At 42.1% G+C, this 12,056-nt stretch overlaps 1 protein-coding gene across 1 annotated transcript in view; it reads right to left on the bottom strand.

The window, feature by feature from the left end:
* The window catches only part of RNF213 (ring finger protein 213), an 881,087-nt gene that overhangs the window by 461,485 nt on the left and 407,546 nt on the right, over positions 1 to 12,056 (bottom strand). Inside the window, exons 9-11 of the mRNA XM_053706514.1 lie at positions 4,248 to 4,303; positions 4,017 to 4,161; positions 3,685 to 3,831 (exon numbers count right to left, since the gene is read on the bottom strand). Coding sequence (XP_053562489.1) covers positions 3,685 to 3,831; positions 4,017 to 4,161; positions 4,248 to 4,303 — 348 coding nt within the window. The remainder of the gene's footprint in view (positions 1 to 3,684; positions 3,832 to 4,016; positions 4,162 to 4,247; positions 4,304 to 12,056) is intronic.

Genomic DNA, 12,056 nt, shown 5'->3' with positions numbered 1-12,056 from the left:
TTTCTTGCCACACCCTCTTAAAATATTGTGTTTTGTCAGCTTTTGAATAACTTCCCAGGGATCTTGTCACTCCACCTGAATAGAATGCCTGTACTCCTGCACTTTGTTATGGTTGGTAGGGGGTTGCCTAACTGCCCCCATTTGTTTCACTGTGGGGTCTACCTGCTGGGCCTCCTGGGAACTCTGACTCTGCACCCCTATCAGTATATGTAATTAATTTAACTGAGGTGTTATGCAAATACACTTCTCTGTATTTCTTCCCCATGTATCTGCAGTCTGTGTCAGTCTCTTTCCCCTAGTCTGTGCAGTCTGCTTATAGATCACAGCTGAGGTTACGGAGGTCTCTGTAACCCACACTCTTTCACACTCACTCTGGGGTTCCCTTAAGGAGTATCCAATGCCCTCCTCCCCCACATACTCTGGATTCTGGGTCACTGCTGCTTCTGGCACAGATTGGGCAACTCTCTCTCTCTCTCTTCCCTCTCTCACAGTCAGCTTGCCACTTTCCATCCTCACCCAGAATTTGGGATCCTTCTGACTCTGGTACAGAAAAGCACATATCTTCCTTCTGCCATTTCTCCCATTTATCCATCTCTTTCTTTCCACAGGGGACTCCACTTGTTCTGGCACAGACTGGCACACATCATCAAGCTGCCTAATCATACAGTAATTCTCTCCTCTTATATTTTTACTCTTTTCTATAGACTCCACTGTTTCAAGCACAGACAGACACACACCACCCATCTGCCTCTCCTCACAGTCAGTTTCTCCCTGTACAGTTAATCTCTGTTCTACAGATACTACTGGTTCCGGCACAGACAGGTACACACCATCCATCTGCCTTTCTTCCCAGTCAGTCTCACACTGTAAGGTTAAATTTGGTTCTCCAGATCCTACTGGTTCAAGCACAGACAGACCCACACCATCTATCTGCCTTTCTCCCCAGTGAGTCTCTCCTCTTACATTTTCATTCTGTTCAGTTGACTCCACTGGATCAAGCACAGACAGACACACACAATCCATCTGCCTTACCTCCCCATCAGACCGTCTTCTCCTAATTCCACATGTCAGCACTGACAACCCCAGTTCAGGCGCAGCACTTAGCACATATGCACTCTGCCCTCCATCCTAGTCAGCATGTCTCTGAGCTTTTTTACACACAGCCCTTTGCACATCAGGGTCCATAGCTAATGTCACTAGTTCACCTGTATCATTGTCAGGCATATACAGAGATAACAATCTACCCAGATCATTACCCAGTAACACAATATTAGGAATATTGTCAGATACCCCCACATTTCTTAAACCTCTCCCTGCTCCCCAATCAAGGTATACACGTGTCATAGGCACTGCAAGTTACATTCCCCCGATCCCTTTCACTGCTACAGTCCTGCCAGGAATAATGTCCTTAAAGCTCAACAGCCTTGGATGCACAAGAGTCACTTCTGCACCTGTGTCCCGAAGCCCCAATGTTAACTTATCTCCAACAGTCACAGGTTGTAAGTTCTCATTGCTGCTTTCCTCTGGCCATGTAACAAACAACACAGATGCTAGTATTTCTGAGGGATGACTCCCTCCAGCTGATTTTGCCAAGTTTATCTTCTCTGGGCAAGTGGAGCTGGTGTGGCCCACTTTGTTGCAAGCAAAACACCTGCGGGTATCCCCCTGCCCAGTTGCAGCACTTGCGCCTCCTTTCCCAGAGGGGACACATTAAAAAAAAAAGGCACAACAGGTTTGGTAAAGGGGGGGTCATGAAGCAGCTCCCTTCCAGGTGGATGCCCCCTTAACAAAGGCTTTACTTATTTACTGGTGACCTGTTAGCTGTGTAAAAATCTACCAGCTCACCCGCCTCCAATGCTGTTTTGGGCTTGCGATCCAGCACCCACTCCTGCACTTCTGCTGGGCACAGCTGCATGAATTGCTCCTTAACCATGAGATTTTCCAGGTCCTCCATAGTGGCAATCTTTAGCCCTCTGATCCACTGCTTGAATGCTGTTGTCAGGCTTCCCACAACTGCAGTGTAGCTCTCTGATGTACCCCTCTGCAGAGTACGGAATTTCATTCTGTAAACCTCAGGAGTGAGATTATACCGCCTCTGCAGTGCAGCCTTAATTGCATCATAGCCCTGATCAAACTCTGGAGGAAGTTCTGCAAAAGCCTCCAGTGCAGGACCTTTCAGACCAGGGGTAAGATACCTGGCCCACTGCAACCTTAGCAGCTGGAATGGTCTGCAAACTTTTTCAAAGCTGCACAGGAATACATCTAATCTCTCTCCTGGCATAACAGTGTCAGAATTTCCTCGGTCTGCTGATGGTATGCCTCCATAGTAAATAATAACATAGAAAAGAAAAACAGAGAATAGGGAAGGGGACTGTTTGCAATGTGTAACAATATAATGCACTGTGAGAGTCACAATTTCTTTTAGTACTGAGATTTTCACACTAGCAAATCCACAAAGCACTAAAATCTAATAAAAAATATATCTGCACCTCTGCCCACCTATTTGTGACGACCAGGGTTAACCAACCCTGCAAAAGTCACTTGTTTGGCACAGAAAGGGTTAACAGATCCTTTTCACTTTAATCAATCTGTCATAGTCTAGCCCCTCCAGGCAAACCTGTGACTTAGTTCAGTGGGTGCAAGGGTTAACAACACTCTCTAGTCTGTCATATACTTAGAAAACAATGCCCAAACTCCCCTTTAATAACACCCACACTAAACTATCTTTTAAGCTTAATCACTTAATATTTATTATTTGGGAAATCTTAAGGAAAATCCAAACAAATTAAATCCCAGAATACAGTTAAGTAAAAATTTTTTGTAAAAACACAAAATTAATACTACCAGTCTCTTTCAGTAACGTGGTTTAAATATTAGACAAAGGTAAAAGCTTAATAAAGGAATTATTTACTATGCAAAAGATGATGCACAGTGCATTATTAATAAAAGGATGATAACAAATAGAATTATACACAAGCAAACAGTTTTTAAAATAAAAAGTAGAAATAACAGACATAATACTTTACTAGCTTAGATGTCTGTGCCAGTGAGATTGGCAAGAAAAGATGGTCACTCACGCTGTAGCAGCCTCCCATGTAGAATGAACAACTTGTATTGTTAGACACAAAATGTTATACCTGTTTCTCTGATATCAAATTGCTTGACACAACCTTCTTACAGAGGGCCCTTGGAAATATTCCCCCCTCGCTTTTACGGCATGTCAGCACAGCATCTTTGGCTGAAATTATATAGCATCTTATAACTTCTGATATGCATATCTATTTCATATACACAGATAGGCAATCCCTTAGTGATGTTGTTTTGTGTGGAGTATTTTGATACCAAACACCATATATTTTAGATTCTTTATATTTTTTAGGGATTATGACATAAAAAAACAAATGTTTTTAGAACACAAGCTAAAGAAATTTAACCCTTTAGCATCTAAATCATGAGGTTTTCATGACAATAAGTAACAGTCCTAAATTTTCCAGTCAAACCCATGAAGCCACAATGTGACCATCAAGTACTTTTCATGTTCCCCCACTTCCAGTGCATCCAAAAGGTTGTTTGAGGTCTACTGGTTGATCTTTGGATGATGACCAGTAAACTGCAAGGCCGCCCTACTTTTTAGTGCACAATAATGACACACTGCTCTGCCCTAGCCTTTGAGGTACCACCTACCTGCAATTCCTTAGGATATGAATGCCAATAACCAAGCTTGAATCTTTGTTGAGATATGTCTCTAAACCATTCTTTGGTCAAACGTATTGCATTGTCTAAGATATTGTCTAAATTGGGCATCTCGGATTCCATTGCATTGCTTGATTCCTAAAACAAAAGAACAGAGACTATTGTAATAATGTAATTTGTGATAAAGGTATAAAACAAACTTATGAGCAGAGGCAGCTAATTTACATTACAGCTGTAAAATGAACATCTCTTTATTCTAAAAACCATCAAACTGTCATGGTGATTTGTGTTGTAAAATTTATTATAGGAATGTAATCACTTACCTGTGAACATGAAAGTCCTAGAAGTAAAAGAACGATTTCCGCTGACAATATTGGGAGATTATGATATGTTCTAATGTTTTTATTGGTGCAGACTGTGTTGTGAAGATGGAGACTTGCATTGCACAACTGTACATACTCAGTTGGCCTATTAAACATGAAGAAAAAAAAAGTATTAAAAAAACAGGATTAATACAATTCCAATAAGTTTAAAACTAAAAATATAGCATTTACCTCTCCTTTAAATCTTGTATCATGCGCAATATTTTTTTTAAAATATCTTCAGCTTTCTAGAAAGACAAAACATAAAAAAATGTTACAAAGGGCTACTTTTCAAAAGGGCCACAAAGAAAATAAAAAAAAATGCTGGAAAAGTTTCAAGCATCTACATTACAAAATAGCACCTTTTTAACAATTAAGAGCTAGATTACAGGTGGAGCACTAAATTAGTACGCAAATTTGCCCGTTTGCGGACACGGGATATTTAATCAGCCATTATAAGTGGCTGGTTATTGCTACCGCAAGCTCATGGTAGCAATTAATGCTTGTAAAATTAACCAGAGATCAGATCTCTGATTAATTTGATAAATCTGCCCCAAATGGCTCCAAAATACTATCTAGTGTATTTATTAAAAAATAAAGATGGTAGCATCTTTATTTTTCAATAAAATTACTGCACTAGGCAGTATTTTGGGGTTAAAGGTGTGAGTGTGGCGTTCGAAAAGTAACAGCACTGAAAAGTGCCATTACATTGCAGTCTATGGGAACTGTGTGTTCCCAGTAAATATACAGTATATGTATCTGCATATATACATATATATTTATGTGTTTATGTGTGTATATACATATTAACACATAAATATATATGTATATCAGCATATACATACATATTTATATTTGCTGCCATAGTTGCGAGACTTGCCCCCTTCACTGGCACTGAAGTTCTGATGCCGCATTGGAGCCTATGGAAGTGTGCTCTCGTGATTAGCATTCACTGGTATTACACAGTGGAGCGCAAATAACGCTTTCATTAAATTTGATTAAAGTAATCTTGCCCAAAGTTTTCTTTGAATTTTTTTCAACAATTCTAGTTTTTAGGTTTAGAAAACTTACACGATGGATGGGAAGAAAAGAGAAGCTGTGCAAAAACATATTTTATGCTTACCTGATAAATTTATTTATTACCGGATATAGTGAGTCCACGGATCATCTTAATTACTGTTGGGATATCACTCCTGTCCAGCAGGAGGCGGCAAAGAGCACCACAGCAAAGCTGTTAAATATCACCCCCTTGCCCATAACCTCCAGTCATTCAACCAGAAAAAATTTTTAGAAAAAATTTAGAAATTTAGAAAAAATGTGTAAAGATGACCAAGTGGCAGCTATGCAAATCTGTTCCACAGAAGCTTCATTTTTAAAGGCCCAAGATGAGGAAACAGCACTTGTGGAATGAGCCGTGATTTTCTTAGGAGGCTGCTGTCCAGCAGTCTCATATGCCAAACGAATAACACTCCTCAACCAAAAAGAAAGAGAAGTAGCCGTAGCTTTCTGACCCTTGCGTTTTCCAGAAAACAACAAACAAAGAAGACTGGCGAAAATCCTTAGAAGCCTGTAAATAATATTTAAATGCACGAACCCCATCCAGGTTCTGCAACAAACACTCCTTCTGAGGACACAAAGAAAGAAAACCAATTTCTTGATTAATATTCCTATCCGAAACCACTTTTGTAAGGAAACCTAAGGCAGTACGCAGTACCACCTTATCAGAATGAAAAATAAGGTAAGGAGATTCACACTGCAGTGCTAAGAGCTCCAAAACTCTTCTAGCCAAACAGATAGCAACCAAAAACAAAACCTTCCAGGTTAACATTTTAATATCCAAAGAATGCATAGGCTCAAACGGAGCCTTTTGAAGAACTCTAAGAACCAAATTAAGACTCCATGGAGGAGTAGCAAACTTAAACGTAGGCCAGATTCTAAACAGGGCCTGACAAAAAGACTGCACATCTGACACATCTGCCAGACGCTTGTGCAACAAAATATATAAAGCAGAAATTTGACCCTTCAGGGTACTTGCAGCTAAACCCTTCACCAGACCCTCCTAGGAATCCTAACTCTACTCCAAGAGTAGCCTTTGGATTCACACCAATAAAGATATTTACGCCATATCTTATAGTAAATGTTTCTAGTAACAGGTTTGCAAGCCTGAATCATAGTCTCAATGACCGACTCTGAAAACCCACGATTAGAAAGAATCAAGCGTTCAATCTCCAAGCAGTCAGCTTTAGAAAAAGGAGATTTGGATGAAGGAAGGGCCCCTGAAGTAGAAGGTCCTTCCTTAACGGAAGACTCCAAGGTGGAAGAAATGACATCTCCATCAGATCCGCATACCAGATTCTGTGAGGCCATGCCGGAGCAATGAGAATCACTGACGCCCTCTCCTGTCTGATTCAAGCAATAACTCGTGGAAGGAGAGCAAACGGAGGAAACACATACGCTAGGCTGAAGTCCCAAGGAACTGCCAGCGCATCTATTAGCACAGCCCGAGGATCTCTCGACCTCGACCCGTACCTAGGAAGCTTGGCATGCCATGAGATCCAGCTCTGGCTGCCCCCCTTGCGAACCAAGTTGGCAAACACCTCCGGGTGAAGTTCCCACTCCCCTGGATGAAACGTCTGTCTGCTCAGAAAATCCGCCTCCCAGTAGTCCACCCCTGGAATGTGGATTGCAGACAGACAGCAATGGTGGCTCTCTGCCCACTGAATAATCCTGGCTAAGGAACTCCGAGATCCTCCCTGATGATTGATGTAAGCCACTGACATTATATTGTCTGACTGAAACCTGATAAACTGGGTTGAAGGTAACTGAGACCAGGCCAGAAGAGCATTGAAGATTGCCCTCAGCTCTAAGATGTTTATGGGAAGAAGCGCTTCCTCCCGAGTCCATAGACCCTGAGCCTTTAATGAGCCCCAGACAGCTCCCCATCCCAGCAGGCTGGCATCCGTGGTCACAATTACCTAGGAAGGCCTGCAAAAGCAAGTTCCCTGAGTGAGATCTTCCTGAGACAACCACCACAGAAAATAATCTTTTGTCACCTGATCCAGAACAATTTGCGGAGACAGACCTGCATAATCCCCTTTCCATTGACTGAGCGTGCATAACTGCAGAGGCCTGAGATGGAACCGAGCAAACGGAATGATGTCCATAGTTAACACCATCAGACCGATTACCTCCATACACTGAGCCACTGACGGCCGAGGAGAGGACTGAAGGGCAAGACAAGAATTGAAGATCTTTGTTCTTCTGGCTTCTGTCAGAAAAATCTTCATCTCTAATGAATCGATAATGGTTCCCAAGAATACCACCCTTAAAGATGGAACCAAGAAACTTTTTCCTAAATCCACCTTCCAACCATGGGAGCACAGAAAAGACAACAACAACTCCGTGTGGGAGTTTGCTTTTTGAAAAGATCATGCCTGGACCAGAATGTCGTCCAGATAAGGCGCTACTGCAACACCCCACAATCAGAGAACTGCCAACAACGCTCCCAGGACCTTTGAGAAAATTCTGGGAGCCTTTGCCAGACCAAAAGGAAGGGGCACAAATTGAAAATGTTTGTCTAGGAACGCAAATCTCAGAAACTTGTGATAATCTTTGTGGATGGGAATATGTAGATACACATCCTTTAAATCCACAGTAGTCATGAACTGACCTTCCTGAACCAGAGGAAGGATGGAGCGAATAGTGTCCATCTTGAAAGACGGAACTCTGAGGAATTTGTTTACACTCTTGAGATCTAGAATTGGTCGGAAAGTTCCCTCTTTTTTGAGAACCAGAAACAGACCTTGTTCCTGTATTGGAACAGGAACTATTACTCCCAGGTCGGACAGATCCTAAACACATTTTAAAAATGCCTCTCTTTTTATCTGGTTACAGATAACCCTAAAAGATGGAACCTGCCCCTGGGAGGAAAACTTTTTAACTCCAATTTGTACCCTTGGGACACTACGTCCACTGCCCAGGGATCCGAAACATTCCGAACCGAAGCCTGAGCGAACAGGGAAAGTCTGCCCCCCCACATGATCCGCTCCCGGACCTGGCAGACACCTCATGCTGACTTTGAGTCAGAGACAGTCTTCTTAGACTGCTTCCCCTTGTTCCAGGCCTGATTGGACTTCCAGGAGGAATTAGACTGTTCCTGCTTAGCAGAGGAAGGGGAAGGTTTGCCTAAAAAGTTTCGAAAAAAACAAAAATCTTGAGGGAGAGAATGACCCTTACCTCCCGTAATATCAGAAATAATTTCAGCTAATCCTGGCCCAAACAAAGTTTTACCCTTGTAAGGAATAGACAAAAGCTTAGATTTTGACGACACATCCGCAGACCATGACTTCAACCATAATGCCTTGCGAGCCAAAACAGCAAAACCAGAATTTTTTCTCCCAACCTAATGACCTGTAAAGAGGCATCTGTGATAAATGAATTAGCTAACCTAAGAGCCTTAATCCTATCTTGGATCTCCTCCATAAGTGCATACGTCTGAATGGAATCAGACAAAGCATCAAACCAATATGCTGCCGCACTGGTAACAGTAGCAATACACACCGCAGGCTGCCATTCCAGACACTGGTGAACATAAATTCTTTTAAGCAACGCCTCCAACTTCTTATCCATAGTATCTTTAAAAGAAAAGCTATCCTCAATGGGAATAGTGGTCCTCTTAGCCAAGGTGGAAATCGCTCCCTCCACCTTGGGGACTGTCTGCCAAGACTCCCTAACAGAATCAGCAATTGGTAACATTTTCTTAAACATAGGAGAAGGGGGAAAAAGGAACCCCTGGCTTCTTCCACTCCTATGCAATAATCTCAGAAGCACGGTCAGGAACAGGAAAAACCTCCACCTCTGAGGGAACATCAAAATACTTGTTAAGTTTATTAGATTTCTTTGGAATAACTACGAACGTAGTATCAGAATCCTCCAAAGTAGCCAAAACCTCTTTAAGAAGCGCACAGAGGTGTTCAAGCTTAAATCTAAAAATCACTGCTTCAGAATCATAAGAAACAACCATACTCTCTGAATCTGAAATTTCCCCCTCAGACGCTATGGAAGAATCCTCCCCCTCAGACCTATGGGAAGAAACATTCAGCATAGCCATACTTGATTCAGATACCTTGACAACTGAATCCTTAAATCTCCTTTTACGCTTTCCCTGAAAGCAGGAAAAGTCGCCAGGGTATTAGTTACCTCAGAGAATATATGGGTAGAAATGTCCTGCAAGGAAACTCCAACGGGAGTAGAAACACTGGGCACTGCATGAGATGACACTGAATGAAGGGACACATGAGGAGAAAGCTGCGGCATATTCTGAACAGGAGACCCCTGAACAGCATCCATCCCAGCTAATGATGGCTCAGGAAAAATCTTTTCCCTACACTGTAAGGTCCTCTCAATACATGAGGCACAAAAAGGCATTGGAGGTTCCACATTAGAATCAAAACACAAGCTGCATGTAACATCTTGCAAAGCGTCTTCCATCTTTACCAAAAACAAATCAAATTGGCTTAAAAAAAAAAAAAAAGTTACTGTCACTTTAAATTTTAAACTGCAACTTTTTTTACTGCAAAAAAATACGACTGCTTTAAAAACTAAAAAACACCTTCAGGCAGCCTCCTTACCTCAACATATCCTGTTGAAGTGCCTACCTGACCTCCTGAAGCTGAAAAATATTGACAATCTGGACCCAGCAGCCTTGGAAAGCCATGAAAACTGCCAAACAGACTAAGCCCCACCCCTTCGTGGGCATGGCTAAAAGACTGACTTCCATTACAGTGGGGAAATTTAAAACAAAAACAAAAAAACATAGAGCCTCTCCTGAGTGTCAACCAGTGCCCAAATACTGCCCAAATATAAACCCACACCGGTTTAACAGTCCCTGTACCCATCAAAGTGACAAACTCTCTATTAATAAAGAAATAAAAACTTACCTAAGTAACATCTGCCTGGCAGCAGGGTAGCTCACAGATATGGAAAGGATTCCTCCCTCCATAGACCTGTGGAACAAATGAAGGACTGACTAAAGTTAATCAGGCATTCAGGGTAGAGCAGCAACGAACATGAAAGGCACAGTGAAATGAAAAATCCCACCAGTTTCAAGTGCTCAAAAGCCACCACAGCTGAAGAGACTGAAGTGGAACACAGCTAGACTCCAGTAAAAAAAACAGAACAAACAGCTCTGCTTTAAAAAAGGAAATTTATGCTTACCTGATAAATGTATTTCTTTTACGATATGACGAGTCCACGGATTTCATCCTTACTTGTGGGATATTAACCTCCTGCTAACAGGAAGTGGCAAAGAGCACCACAGCAGAGCTGTATATATAGCTCCTCCCTTCCCTCCACCTCCAGTCATTCGACCGAAGTTAGGAAGAGAAAGGAAAAGCTAAAGGTGCAGAGGTGACTGAAGTTTAATAAAAATAAGTACATACCTGTCTTAGAAATGACAGGGTGGGCCGTGGACTTGTCATATCGTAAAAGAAATAAATTTATCAGGTAAGCATAAATTTCCTTTTCTTTTACAAGATATGACGAGTCCACGGATTTCATCCTTACTTATGGGATACAATACCAAAGCTACAGGACACAGATGAAAGGGAGGGACAAGAACCTAAACGGAAGGCACCACTGCTTGAAGAACCTTTCTCCCAAAACCAGCCTCAGAAGAAGCAAAAGTATCAAATTTGGAAAATTTGGAAAAAGTGTGAAGAGACGACCAAGTTGCAGCCTTGCAAATCTGCTCAACAGTAGCATCGCTTTTAAATGCCCAAGAGGATGCCACAGCCCTAGTGGAATGAGCCGTAATTCGTTCAGGAGGATGCTGTCCAGCAGTCTCATATGCCAGACGGATGATACTCTTCAGCCAAAAAGAAAAAGAGGTAGCCGTAGCTTTCTGGCCCCTACGCTTTCCAGAAAAAACAACAAATAATGAAGATGATTGCCGAAAATACTTAGTCGCCTGCAAGTAAAACTTCAGGGCACGGACCACGTCCAAGTTATGCAACAGACGCTCCTTCTTAGAAGAAGGATTAGGACATAATAAAGGAACAACAATTTCCTGATTAATATTCTTATTTGAAACAACCTTAGGAAGGAATCCAGGTTTGGTACGTAAAACCACCTTATCAGAATGGAAGATAAGATAAGGCGAGTCACATTGTAACGCTGAAAGCTCAGAAACTCTACGAGCAGAAGAAATAGCAACCAAAAACAAAACTTTCCAAGATAACAACTTAATATCTATGGAATGCATGGGTTCAAACGGTACCCCTTGAAGAACGTTAAGAACTAAATTCAAACTTCAGGGTGGAGCAATTGGTCTCAACACAGGCTTGATTCTGGTCAGAGCCTGACAAAAACAGAATTTATGTTTACCTGATAAATTACTTTCTCCAACGGTGTGTCCGGTCCACGGCGTCATCCTTACTTGTGGGATATTCTCTTCCCCAACAGGAAATGGCAAAGAGCCCAGCAAAGCTGGTCACATGATCCCTCCTAGGCTCCGCCTACCCCAGTCATTCGACCGACGTTAAGGAGGAATATTTGCATAGGAGAAACCATATGGTACCGTGGTGACTGTAGTTAAAGAAAATAAATTATCAGACCTGATTAAAAAAAACAGGGCGGGCCGTGGACCGGACACACCGTTGGAGAAAGTAATTTATCAGGTAAACATAAATTCTGTTTTCTCCAACATAGGTGTGTCCGGTCCACGGCGTCATCCTTACTTGTGGGAACCAATACCAAAGCTTTAGGACACGGATGAAGGGAGGGAGCAAATCAGGTCACCTAAATGGAAGGCACCACGGCTTGCAAAACCTTTCTCCCAAAAATAGCCTCAGAAGAAGCAAAAGTATCAAACTTGTAAAATTTGGTAAAAGTGTGCAGTGAAGACCAAGTCGCTGCCCTACATATCTGATCAACAGAAGCCTCGTTCTTGAAGGCCCATGTGGAAGCCACAGCCCTAGTGGAATGAGCTGTGATTCTTTCGGG

The sequence above is a fragment of the Bombina bombina genome, chromosome 1 (assembly GCF_027579735.1).
Source record: "Bombina bombina isolate aBomBom1 chromosome 1, aBomBom1.pri, whole genome shotgun sequence".
Taxonomy (NCBI): Eukaryota; Metazoa; Chordata; class Amphibia; order Anura; family Bombinatoridae; genus Bombina; species Bombina bombina.
Note: the sequence above shows the minus strand (reverse complement) of the source record. Positions and strands in the feature narration are given on the sequence as shown.